This window comes from Odocoileus virginianus, chromosome 5 (assembly GCF_023699985.2).
Source record: "Odocoileus virginianus isolate 20LAN1187 ecotype Illinois chromosome 5, Ovbor_1.2, whole genome shotgun sequence".
Classification (NCBI taxonomy): domain Eukaryota; kingdom Metazoa; phylum Chordata; class Mammalia; order Artiodactyla; family Cervidae; genus Odocoileus; species Odocoileus virginianus.
In genome coordinates, this window is record NC_069678.1 from 80,921,139 (window position 1) to 80,934,584 (window position 13,446).

General features: G+C 39.6%; 1 protein-coding gene across 2 annotated transcripts in view; it reads left to right on the plus strand.

Annotated features, from left to right (window-relative positions):
* Positions 1–4,778: 4,778 nt before the first annotated feature.
* IPP (intracisternal A particle-promoted polypeptide) overlaps positions 4,779–13,446 on the plus strand; it is a 35,711-nt gene continuing 27,043 nt past the window's right edge. The window contains exons 1-3 of one of the 2 annotated variants that reach the window (XM_020897384.2): positions 4,779–4,968; positions 8,129–8,470; positions 10,292–10,723. In XM_020897384.2, coding sequence (XP_020753043.1) covers positions 8,179–8,470; positions 10,292–10,723 — 724 coding nt within the window. In that variant the 5' untranslated portion in view covers positions 4,779–4,968; positions 8,129–8,178. The remainder of the gene's footprint in view (positions 4,969–8,128; positions 8,471–10,291; positions 10,724–13,446) is intronic. The other variant, XM_020897383.2, reaches the window with a different exon arrangement.

Below are 13,446 nucleotides of genomic sequence, written 5' to 3' on the forward strand. Positions count from 1 at the left end.
ATATTTGTTGATTAGCTCTAGTAATTTTCTGGTAGAGTCTTTAGGGTTTTCTATGTAGAGGATCATGTCATCTGCAAACAGTGAGAGTTTCACTTCTTCTTTTCCTATCTGGATTCCTTTTACTTCTTTTTCTGCTCTGATTGCTGTGGCCAGAACTTCCAAAACTATGTTGAATAGTAGTGGTGAGAGTGGGCACCCTTGTCTTGTTCCTGATTTTAGGGGAAATGCTTTCAATTCTTCACCATTGAGGGTAATGTTTGCTGTGGGTTTGTCATATATAGCTTTTATTATGTTGAGGTATGTTCCTTCTATTCCTGCTTTCTGGAGAGTTTTAATCATAAATGGATGTTGAATTTTGTCAAAGGCTTTTTCTGCATCTATTGAGATAATCATACATATGGTTTTTATCTTTCAATTTGTTAATGTGGTGTATTACATTGATTGATTTGCAGATATTAAAGAATCCTTGCATTCCTGGGATAAAGCCCACCTGGTCGTGGTGTATGATTTTTTTAATATGTTGTTGGATTCTGTTTGCTAGAATTTTGTTAAGGATTTTTGCATCTATGTTCATCAGTGATATTGGCCTGTAGTTTTGTTTTTTTGTGGCATCTTTGTCTGGTTTTGGAATTAGGGTGATGGTGGCCTCATAGAATGAGTTTGGAAGTTTACCTTCTTCTGCAATTTTCTGGAAGAGTTTGAGTAAGATAGGTGTTAGCTCTTCTCTAAATTTTTGGTAGAATTCAGCTGTGAAGCCATCTGGTCCTGGGCTTTTGTTTGCTGGAAGATTTCTGATTACTGTTACGATTTCCTTGCTTGTGATGGGTCTGTTAAGATCTTCTATTTATTTAGAACCTGTGTCTCTTATGTCTACTGCATTGAGAGCCAGTTTTTTACCACTAGCGTCCCCTGGCAGCTTATAGACATCTTTTTACTGCCTAATCTCAATAATCAGGTGAGGTAAATTAAAATAATAATTTTGCACTCATCAGGTTATACAAAATTGAAACATCTGATGATATTATGCATTAGCAAGGATGAGAAGCCAGGGAACTCTCATTCACTGCTGGTGGAGACGTAAATTGGAAAAAAGAGTTTGGAAAAGAAATCTTTTCTACTGAAATTTAAGATGCATATATCCTACATAGCCTATGTTCCAGCAATTCTGCTGCTAGGTATATGCTCTAAAGCACCAGTTTTCAAATTCCTGGGTGCAGTACAATAGTTGTTGTTGTTGTTGTTCAGTCTCTAAGTTGTATCTGAATCTTCATGACCCCATGGACTGCAGCACACCAGGCTTCCCTGTCCTTCACCATCTCCCTGAGTTTGTTCAAACTCAAGTCCATTTAGTTGGTGATGCCATCCAACCATCTCATCCTCTGTTGCCTCCTTCTTTTCCTGCTTTCAATCTTTCCCAGCATCAGAGTCTTTTCCAATGAGTTGGCTCTTTGCATCAGCTGGCTAAAATACTGGAACTTCAGCTTCAGCATCATTCCTTACAATGAATGTTCAGGATTGATTTCCTTTAGGATTGCCTGGTTTGATCTCCTTGCAATCCAAGCGACTCTCAGCAGTCTTCTCCAGCACCATAGTACAAAGGCATTAATTCTTCAGGGGTCAACCTTCTTTATGGCCCAATTCTCACATCTGTACATGACTACTGTAAAAACTATGGCTTTGACTATACACACCTTTGTGAGCAAAGCGAAGTCTTTGCTTTTTTTTTTTTTTAATTAATTACTTTTATTTTTGGCTGTGCTGGAACTTCACTGCCACATGGGCTTCTGGTCACAGTGAGCAGGGGCTACTGTTTGCTGTGGTACGTGGCCCTCTCATTGCAGGGACTTCTCTTGTTTCAGAACACAGGCTCTAGAACACACGGGCTTCAGCAGTTGTGGCACGTGGGCTCAGTAGTTGTGACTCCCAAGCTCTAGAGTGTGGACTCAGCAGTAGTGGCACATGGGCTTCGTTGCCACTCGATATGTAGGATCTTCCTGGACCAGGGATCGAACCAGTGTCTCCTGCATTGGCAGGCAAAGTCTTTGCTTTTTAATGTGCTGTCTAGGTTTATCATAACTTTTCTTCCAAGGAGTAAGTGTCTTTTAATTTCATGACTGCAGTCACGATCTGCAGTGATTTTGGAGCCCAAGAAAATAGTCTGTCACTATTTCCAATTTTTTTCCATCTGTTTGCCATGAAGTGATGGGAACAGTAGCCATGATCTTAGTTTTTTTGAATGTTGAGTTTTAAGCCAGCTTTTTCACTCTCTTCTTTCACCTTCATCAAGAGGCTCTTTAGTTCCTCTTTGTTTTCTGCCATAAGGGTGGTATCATCTGCGTATCTGAAGTTATTGGTATTTCTCCCAGCAATCTTGATTCTGTATTATGATTCAATACATATTGCAATACTATAGTAAACTGTGGAATTAATTTTAGTGGTGCTGAGGTATAATTTCCTGAAAGGTAAAATGTTGATTTTCACAAAAATATAAAATAAAAGGAAAAACATGCTATTTATCTCATTAATTAAAGAGGGAGCCAGTAAAATGTTACAGGAATGTTGTATGAATTTGCAAAGAAACAAGAATATTAAAATGAATTCACCAACAGAGGCAAAAGTGGCTTACTATCCTATGGGTCAATAAAATAGAATGCTTGGGAGTATCTTTTCTTCAAGGTGGACAAGAATTATTTTAAATACTATAAGTTTCTTATAAACTATTTTAGTTGACAGAAAGACATCCCTATGGATTTGAATTCTTCCAGTATCTACTTAAAACATGCCCAATGCCCAGGCTTACATAGGAAAGTATCTTTTGTTCATTTCCATCTTTGACAATTTTTCCTGACAGCAATTCTTTTTCAGCATTTTTTTTTTTGTAATGAAATAAAAAAGAAGGCATAGAATTTAGTGCATTGTTGGTAGTAAGTATAATTACATGGTGGGGGCCCGGGTAGCTGCACCCAAATGTACCTCAGTGGCATATTGATTATTTTGAATTAAACTAGCTTAAGAGATGGCCAACACAAGAGAGACACTCTGACCCTTCTTCCTATCTCCCTGAAAGCAGGAAATAAATCTCTCATGTGACAGGTGCACTCCCTGCATCTGGAGCTAGAAGGACACTCTTATCTTCAGAGATAGGGAATTCAGACCAGCAAGCCTGTATAAACAAACTTTGTTACTTCCTCTAATTTACTACCCCAAGGCCAACCTCTGTTTAGATTTTTCACTAATTGAACTCCCCAAACTTAGTTTCTTTGTCCTGTCAATTCCTCATAAATTTATTGTTTCTGTCTAAAATTATAAAAGCTACCTGCTTTAGCCACTTCTTAGATGAGTGGACCCTTTCTATGAGTGGTCCTTGTGAACAATTAAAATTGTTTCTTTTTCTCCTGTTCAGTTTTGTCTTGTACCATTTTATTACCAGTCCAGCCACAAGAAATCAAGATGTGTAGAGGGGGAAATTTCCCCCTCTCCAACACGAGTTTTGTGAAATTTTTTTTTATCTAAATATGTGCTATGCATGTGGTTATCGGATTTGTTGTAGAATGTTTTTGTTCACTGTGGGCTGGGGTCAAAAGGTTTGAAAGTCATTTTTAAATGTGCTGTATTATGAGGTTCAACAGTTTCAATAACTGGACGTTTTAATTTGTCCCATCCACTCACAGTGCAGAGATTCAGAAAAAGATCTGAGTGAATGGCAAGGAATTGAAAAGTGTTGGGTAGTGAGTGAGGGGCGCGGGGGATGTTCGGGTGTTTTGTGTGTGTGTGTGTGTGTGTGTGTGCGTGTGTGTGTGTATTTGTGCGTGTATATCATTTTGAAAATATTTCATGAGGGATCGGGTAGAGAGGGAGGTGGGAGGGGGGATCGGGATGGGGAATACATGTAAATTCATGGCTGATTCATGTCAATGTTTGACAAAAACCACTACAATATTGTAAAGTAATTAGCCTCCAACTAATAAAAATAAATGGGGAAAAAAAAAGATTCCATAGTTCTCCTCTTCAGGGACCCACATGCAAATGAGACATATGCTGCTTTGTAAACGTCCCTGAGGAAAATTATTTGTTGCAAACTTAAATAATAGGGCTACAGAATTTGTAAGAAAGATTCTTACAAATAAATACATAACAAAAAAAGAGGAAAACATTGTACCTAGCAGAAAAGGAAATGATAGATAAACTTATAATTCCTTTCACTGCAGAAATGACTTTGTCCAGGTCTTGGGTGTGGGTAACACTGAATTCTACTCTGAATGTTCTCTCTGTGGAGTAGTCAACAGTTTTGGAGGGATGGATTGGCCTGGAGGTGCAAACTCTTAAGCCTTTTATGTGAAGAGACACGCTCAATTGTGTCCGTTTCTTTGCGACCCTATGGACTGTACCAGGCCCGTCTGGAGTAGGTAGCCATTCCCTTCTCCACGGGGATCTTCCCAACCCAGGGGTAGAACCCGGGTCTCTCGCATTGAGGGCAGGTTCTTTACCGTCTGAGCCACATCTAGACCGTTGTGGACTCTCTGGGATCAGCGTCATAGGCTGCGTGAGGAGACTAGGTCCCGACTCTTTCATTAGCACTGATGCTCGTTGGCTGTCTGGGACGCCACAAAAATCGAGAAAGGGTAGGCGGCGTGGAAAGGGCGAGCCCGCCAGCCTCCACAGGCAGGAGGTTAGGCTGGCCGCTGGACCGTTGCCTGCGAGTAGTCAAGCACCAGTCGGGCACCGCAGCAAAGCAGCACCAGGAGGCGCGGCTCCCCGGGAGCTGAAGAGCAGTGCGCAAGCGCAGACTCGCCTGGCCAGCGAAGCCAACAGGCCCGCTCCCCAGACCCGGCCTTGCCTCCGGCACCCGGCCGCGGACCGCACTGCCTAGTCACCCCGCCGGGCTTTCCCCGCCCATTCTGCGCGCTAGCAGATCGCGGCTGCGCGCGCAGAGCCTGAGCGGGCGCCGGCGGGAAGGGGAAGCGGCGGGTAAGAAGGGCCCGCGTCCCGGGGGCATCTGTGACTGGGTTGGGAGTTTCCTCCTCGCCTCTGTCTTTGTGGAGGAGCGTGCGAGGAACCTCCGGAACCGGCTTCCTCCTGCTTTTCAGGCATGCCTCTAATAATCGAAGTGTTTTTGCCCTCACCGGAGCGTCGTCTAGTCCGGTCTCCACCTGCTTCTCGTCTCCCCGGCCCAGCCCCCCCTCCCCCCACCCCTGGGAATCCGAGGCCGAGCAGATGTCGTCAGACCTTCTGCTCTCGCCAGACCCGTCTGAGATGCCTTCCTGGCTGTTTAGGTAGCGCCTGATCGTTTATCTGCCTTTAGTGGCGTAGCATCCTAGGAGTAGCTCTCCGGGTCCAGCCTCCAAATCAAGCACAAAGAGCCCCCCCCCCCCCGCCCCTCCTTTTTTTTGGACGCTCACTCGTCCTGGGATTCTTTCTGACACCCTTTGCTGAGTGAAAGCAGCTTCGAGGCAGTGAATTTGAGGCCACTAAACATAGATTCTCTTTGCTTCCTCTGAGCGTCTCCACCGTTTCCTTAATAATCCACATTTCAAATTTGTATCTGTTGAGGCTCATCCCTTACATTCCTATGCGATGGCCTTGAATTAAGCTCTTTCCTTTTGGAAATGGGGTGACACCACGTACCTCCTTTTGAAATGAAGTACTCCACTGGCAGTGGGATCGTATCAGCAGTTACTGAGAAGTGTAATAGTAGTGAAGGAGGATTTCTTATGTCTGCTGCCAGAGTGGATGGATATTCAGTCACTTTTTGGTACCAGGAGGCAGCGTTTTTATCTCAAGCTATGCTTGATGCTCTGAAGTTGGGGGCAGAGGAGGTACCTTGTAATTAAACAAATCGCTGAGTCCAAAATCTGCTGACAGGAAGAAATCTAAAACAGAAAAAGTCTGACTGCCATGCCATGTTTAATAATATCTGCAGATCAAATTTCTGTCTAGAGCGAAATACACTTTTTCTATGCAAGTTGAATGTAATATGTTGACATTTATGTTGGTGCTGATGTGAAGTTTTAGCAGCTACCTTGGAACTTTTCAGTCAGGTTTCTCAATAAGTTAATTCCTAAGTAATCATAATAATCAGCTTAGTTGTTTTTACTTTGATAAGTTTTACTGAATGCTGAAAACTTAGCCCCTCCCACCATTTCTGTTAGTCCACTAATTTTCCTTGATACCTAAATGCCTTTGTTATCTTAGATTTCTCTTGTGCTTCATCTCGATATATCTTATATTACTGGATCTCATAGTTTCTTTTTTCAAAAAGTAACTTGGATTTATCCCTTTGATTCTCATTGTTGAAGCTGGAAGTCTCTTTTCTAAGACTTTGCTACCTCTTAGCACATCCTCCTGAGAGCTCAAAAAACAAGTCTGAAACATGACTATTGTCATGTTTATTCTTAATAAACCTATGAAGGTTCATGTTCAAACTTATTTGCTTGGGTTTCAAAGCTCTTTCTCTCTGTGCACATGATATTATGGGAAAAACCCAGGATTTAGAGTCAGACCTGGATTTAAATACTAGAACTGTCATTGTACTAACACTGTGTCCTTGGGAAACTGAGCTTCAGTTTCCTTCTCTTATTTCGAATAACAATATCTTTTCTTCCAGCCTCTTAATTATTGTGAGAATTACAATTGGCATAATGTATGAAAAAGTTGTCAAAATTAAACAAAACAACCTAAGCTATTATTGTTATTTCTTAGTGCCGATTTATTTCACAATCATTTGAAAACAATATATGTTAGACACTGTGCTACAGCTATGAAAGATAGTTCCAAAAGAATTGTCTTTCAGGGAACTTTCAGAGTATGTGTGTTCATAGGGAGTAGGGTGACAAGGAAGAGTGTGATTGTTGTTGTTTAGTCGCTAAGTTGTGTCTGACTCTCTTGCAACCCCATGGCCTGCCAGGCTCTGTTCATGGGATTTTTCCAGGCAAACTGGAGTGGGTTGCCATTTCCTTCTCCAGTGGATATTCCTGACCCAGGGATCAAACCTGAATCTCCTAGAGGTGGATTCTTTACCACTAAGCCACCAGGGAAGCCCCCAGATTGTGATAATGGGCTATAAAATAGGTATGGTTAGGGTGAGCACCAAACCTGGAGGACAGAGGAACAGGGGAGATCTCCTGGAGGATATTAAGTTTGAACAGTCTTGAATTATAACAAAGATCCAGACAGAAAGGGTGGGGAAGGGTGTCATGAAAGAGATGCCTTTAGAGAACTGCAAATTGTTAGATTTTATTGGGGTATTAAAAGTATTCAAAGAAGATTATAGGAGGTAGGATTGGATGGGTAGACAGAGCTGAAATTTGAAGGTCTTTTTTTGTGCTAAAAGAAGTGAAGAAATTGAAGGATTTTAGCAGACAGTTGGCCTGATCACAATTGCGCTTTTTTTTTTTAAAGAGAACACTTAAGTTCTTTTTTTTAAAAAATTAGTCATTTATTTTTGGCTGTGCTGGGTCTTCATTGCTGCACTGGCTTTTTCTCTAGTTGTGGCGAGCCGGGGCTACTCTGCAGTTGTGGTCCCCGGGCTTCTCACTGTGGTGGCTTCTCTGTTGCAGACAATGGGCTCTGGGGCATCTGGGCTCAGTAATTGTGATTCCTGGGCTCTAGAGCACAGGCTCAATAGTTGTGGTGCATGGGCGTAGCTGTTCCTCTGCATGTAGATCTTCCCGAACTAGGGGTCAAACTCCTGTTTCTTGCATTGGCAGGCAGATTCTTTTCTGCTGAGCTACCAGGGAAGCCCCACAATTGCTTTTTGAAAGTTCATTTTGACTGCCCTGTGTGCTTCCTTACTGCAGTGTACAAGGCTATCCTTCTACCTTTGTGCCTTTCCTTATTTTCTTTAGTTCACTGTCTCCTCATACCTTAACACACTGTCACTCAGTATCCAGTTCAGGTTCCTTTCTGCTGCAAAACATTGTCCAGTTATTTTAAACCGCATTATTTATTCCCTTCTCTGAAACCCTGTTAGGAATAGTACCACACAGTTTAGTCCTTACTAGTTTCATGTGTGTTTTATGTCCCTAAATAGATTTTAATTTCCTTGAGGATAGGTAATGTTTCATATGTATATGAATAGAAAACATTGTAAACACAAAAATTTGTTGCTTGGTCTCTTTCTTTTTTTCAGGGTAGGACCAGATTATGGGCAACAGTCCTTTTAATTGATCTGTAATCATCATGGCTAATGAGGGCTGTGCCAAGGCTGGTGATAGTCATTTTTCATTAGATAAACATGCTCAACTCATCTTGGCTCAGATCAATAAAATGAGGAATGGACAGCATTTCTGTGATGTGGAGCTGCAAGTTGGGAAGGAAACTTTTAAAGTTCATCGGCTGGTTTTGGCTGCCAGTAGTCCTTACTTTGCAGCTTTGTTCACTGGAGGAATGAAAGAGTCCTCAAAAGATGTTGTACAGATTCTAGGAATTGAAGCTGGAATCTTTCAAATACTTTTAGATTTCATTTACACAGGTATGTAAGTATTATGTTGTTGTTTAGTTGCTAAGTTTTGTCTGACTTTTGCAACCCTGTGGACTATAGCCTGCCAGGCGCCTCTGTCCATGGAATTTCCCAGGCAAGAATACTGGAGTGGGTTGCTATTTCCTTCTCCAGGGGATCTTCCTGACCCAGGGATTGAACCCGTGTCTCCTGCATTGGCAGGCAGATTCTTTACCACTGAGCCACCAGGGAAGCCCATGTAAGTATTATTTGTAGTGTAAATATATATGGAAAAAAAGTTTTGAAAGAGATACACTAAAGTGTTAATATAGGGAATTCCCAGACATCAGGGGTTAGGGCTCCACACTACTGGCAAGTCGGAAAAAAAAAATAGTGTATGTCTGTGTTTGGGAAAACGTTTGATTTTCATTTTTATACTTTTCTGCCTTACATCTTTTCATGTGCCTGTTGGCCATCTGTATGTCTTCTTTGGGGAAATATCTATTTAGGTCTTCTGACCATGTTTTGATTGAGTTTTTTGGGGTTTTCTTTGTTGTTATTGCTGCTGTAAAAGTGCTTTTATTAACCTGTAAAGACTTATTAAGTTGTAGGGCATTCTTTTTGTTATCTCAAGTAATCCTTGGCTTCATCCAGTACCATTCCTTAAGTTACCTTCCATCACAACCCATGATGTTATCTTCTCCAAATTTGTAATGAACTCTCATTTCATTCAATTAAGTCTTAGATTTCTCTGCAGCCACTACTGTTTATTCCCATGGTGAATTCCATTAAAATTCCCTATTTGCATTTAACAAGCCGTATTCTTCCTCTCACCATGGTGTCTTTGGCCATTCATTCATATATAATAAATTTTTTGGGCACCTAGTGTTTGGGAATACAGAAAGGGCAAGCTTTTTCTTAACAGACTTTATAAATCTAATTGAGAATACAAACACTCAGTTTATCGAATGTTTTAAAAGGGGTAAATGGAAATTATGAGATTGAATGGAGGGACTTCCCTGGTGGTTCATTGGTTAAGAATCCAGTCAACCAATGCAGGGGGCCCAGTTTCAAACCCTGGTCAGGGAACTAGATCCTGCACACAGCAACAAAGATTCCCTATGCTGCAACTAAGACCCAGCTAGGTAAAAAAAAAAAGAAAAAGATTGAATGGAGAGTTTATCCTTATTAGGTAGGATATCCTTTTCTTTCTAAATATAATTGAGTATTTGATCTCTTCCCAAAGTCGTCATATAAGTATATGAAAGTGAAGTCCTCTGGAAAGAGATTGGTATATATAGTTACTTAAATGTTAAATGTTTAAAACTTCTCATATGTTATGGACTCTTGGTTATACCTCACATTAAAAATTAACATTTATATGGCACTTTATTGTAATGAAGAATATGGCCCATGTCTTACTCCTGTGCCTCAGTTAAATGTTTGTTAGATGCATATAGCCTTATGTTAAAAGCATGAACTTTGATATCACTCCCTACGTTGTATCTCACTTAACCATGTGACATAGGGTTGAGTTACTTTAACTTTCCAATTCTGTTTTCTTAATATAAATATAAGGGGGAAAATCCTACGACATGGGGTTGTATGGAGGGTTAAGTGAATGTATAGAGCAATTAATGCTGTGCCTGGTTCTTTGTTAAGTGCTCCATGCATGTGCAGTACTATTATCATTTAGGTTTGGCACCTTTCTATAAGTTCTTTGTTGCCTTTTACTTAGTATCCATCTACTCCCACAAAGCCTGAGCTATCAGTGGAATCAAGTATAATGCTTTTTGAATATAAGTCAAATGTTTGTTTTATTTTATTGGTTATTTTGTCTCCCTACTTCCCTAGGTATAGTGAACATAGGCGTGAATAATGTCCAGGAGTTGATTGTTGCAGCAGACATGCTACAGTTGACTGAAGTTGTTAATCTTTGCTGTGAATTTCTGAAAGGACAAATTGATCCGCTGAACTGCATTGGGATCTTTCAGTTCTCTGAGCAGATTGCCTGCCATGATCTTCTGGAATTTACAGAAAACTACATTCATGTCCATTTCTTGGAGGTTCATAGTGGGGAAGAGTTCCTGGCACTTACAAAAGATCAGCTGATCAAAATTTTGCGAAGTGAAGAGCTTAGCATTGAGGATGAATACCAGGTCTTCTTAGCTGCAATGCAGTGGATACTGAAAGATCTGGGAAAAAGAAGAAAACATGTGGTGGAAGTGCTGGACCCAATTCGATTCCCTTTATTACCTCCTCAGAGACTTTTAAAGTACATAGAAGGTAATTTTTTTATTCCATGTTAAAGTTTTATCCAGTGACCTTTCCTCTGTTTGAAATGTGATAGTGTTTTCATTTTTCACTTCAATAGCAAACATTTATTGAATGGTTATAATGTGTAAGATACAACTTTTGTATTTTGTAGGTATAGTAGTATTGCAGTATTTCTACCCATTATTTTAATCAGATCTTTATCTTAAGGTTAACTACCAAGGGAGATAAAATTATTGACAGAGCTAAAAGATTCCTGCAATTTTTGGTAGTAGTACTAATTATTTTAGTGTAAGATTTCCTCTTGCCATTTCAAAAAATTCAGAAAACCTAAACATTTAAGGAAAATTATATATGATGAACACAAAACCAAAACTCAATAAATCCTATAAGTCCTCTCATTATAAAATTAATTGTATATTGATATAATAATACAGCTTCTATGTAGTCTTTGAATATATTTAAGTTCTAAACTTTGAAAACACTTTTCACCATAGTATAAAATAAATTTTATCTTTATATTAGAAAAATAATATTTAAATTTATTTTTAAAAATTACTTTGGACCAGTTTCAAGATTTGAAGCTTTAACTCTTGTCATTTAGGATGTGACTGAATTACAAATATTTATTATGAATTAATTATAGTATTAGCATTAAAGTTATAATTATGTGATATATTTAATGTGGATTTTTAGGTTTTTCCACTCTTAACAGTGTCAACAGAAATTTGTAGTTTTTTCTCAGTGATATCTTGTATTAATGTGTATATCAATAATTCTCATTATTCATATATATAGTCATTTCTCTCTGACTACTACTACTGTATAGTTAGTTCTCATTAACAACTACTATTCATGGTAGTTATCCTCTATAAATTTACCAAGAACAGTGATCAGCAAATACTGAGCCATCGTTCCTAAGAAAAGCATGATGAGGTAAGTTCTTACAAGCCTCTGGTAACAAAATTTTTGTCAGCTGATCAATATATAAACTTGTTTTTTTGTGTGTGTCTGTCAAAACCCCCTCATTTATTTTTATTTATTTATTTTTTATTTGCTTTTTTTTTTCCATTTATTTTTATTAGTTGGAGGCTAATTACTTTACAACATTGCAGTGGTTTTTGTCATACATGAAATGAATTAGCCATGGATTTACATGTATTCCCCATCCCGGTCCCCCCTCCCACCTCCCTCTCCACCCGATCCCTCTGGGTCTTCCCAGTGCACCAGGCCCAAGCACTTGTCTCATGCATCCAACCTGGGCTGGTGATCTGTTTCACCCTAGATAATATACATGTTTCAATGCTGTTCTCTTGAAACATCCCACCCTCGCCTTCTCCCATAGAGTCCACAAGTCTGTTCTATACATCTGAGTCTCTTTTTCTGTTTTGCATATAGGGTTATCGTTACCATCTTTCTAAATTCTATATATATGTGTTAGTATACTGTAATGGTCTTTATCTTTCTGGCTTACTTCGCTCTGTATAATGGGCTCCAATTTCATCCATCTCATTAGAACTGATTCAAATGAATTCTTTTTAATGGCTGAGTAATATTCCATGGTGTATGTGTACCACAGCTTCCTTATCCATTTGTCTGCTGATGGGCATCTAGGTTGCTTCCATTATATAAACAGTTTATTATATTATAAACAGTGCTGCGATGAACATTGGGGTGCATGTGTCACTTTCAGATCTGGTTTCCTCGGTGTGTATGCCCAGAAGTGGGATTGCTGGGTCATATGGCAGTTCTATTTCCAGCTTTTTAAGAAATCTCCACACTGTTTTCCATAGTGGCTGTACTAATTTGCATTCCCACCAACAGTGTAAGAGGGTTCCCTTTTCTCCACACCCTCTCCAGCATTTATTGCTTGTAGACTTTTGGATAGCAGCCATCCTGACTGGCGTGTAATGGTACCTCATTGTGAAAACCCCCTCATTTAATGTATACTGTTGATTCATTAAACTCATGGCCAACAAAACTATAACTCAAGGCTGAGTGAAGCCTAACACATGTTAGCCTTCTGTAAGACACATCACAGCCTTCTTGCACTTAGAAACATTAGACATGGTACTTTCGCAGTTATGCTTAGGGACTATTTTAAACAGTGAAAAGGCCAACAGAAAATACAAAGTGAAAACCATGATGTTAAATAAAATGTGAAGGGGACACTTGTTTATAGTGAGAACTGAAATAAGATGGCAGAATGTTGCCTCTTTCAGTCTCACCTGGAAACATGGAGGTTAGGTAATTCAAATTTTTTGCCACTATATGGCATGTCTGTGAACCACCAGGAAAGCACTGTGAGTGTTGATTTGGGTTGCAAATTCATGTTAGTGAGTAGATGTATTCATAAGTAAAGAATCCACAAAAAATGAAGACTGGCTATATTTAAATGCTAAAGCAAGAGAAAAATTATCCAGACACGTTTTTTGCGTGTATCATCTGAGAAGTTAGGAGTGGGACAAAGGCTTTCATGGTTGAGTTGACTTTTCCAAAGTGCTGCAGATGCAAAGTACTGAAGGGAAGTTCCCTGGAACTGGGGCATGTTTTCCTATGGCTTTTTAGTGTTATAATATTAAAGTCTTGTACTGCCCAATAGTTATCACCTAAGGACATTTCACTGGAATAAACCTGCATGGAAGCAAGGGAGAAATAAATGGAGGATTTTTTTCCAAAGGCAACCTTAGTATTTTTCAGTATTTTAATACTGAAACTTAATCTCTGATCATTTT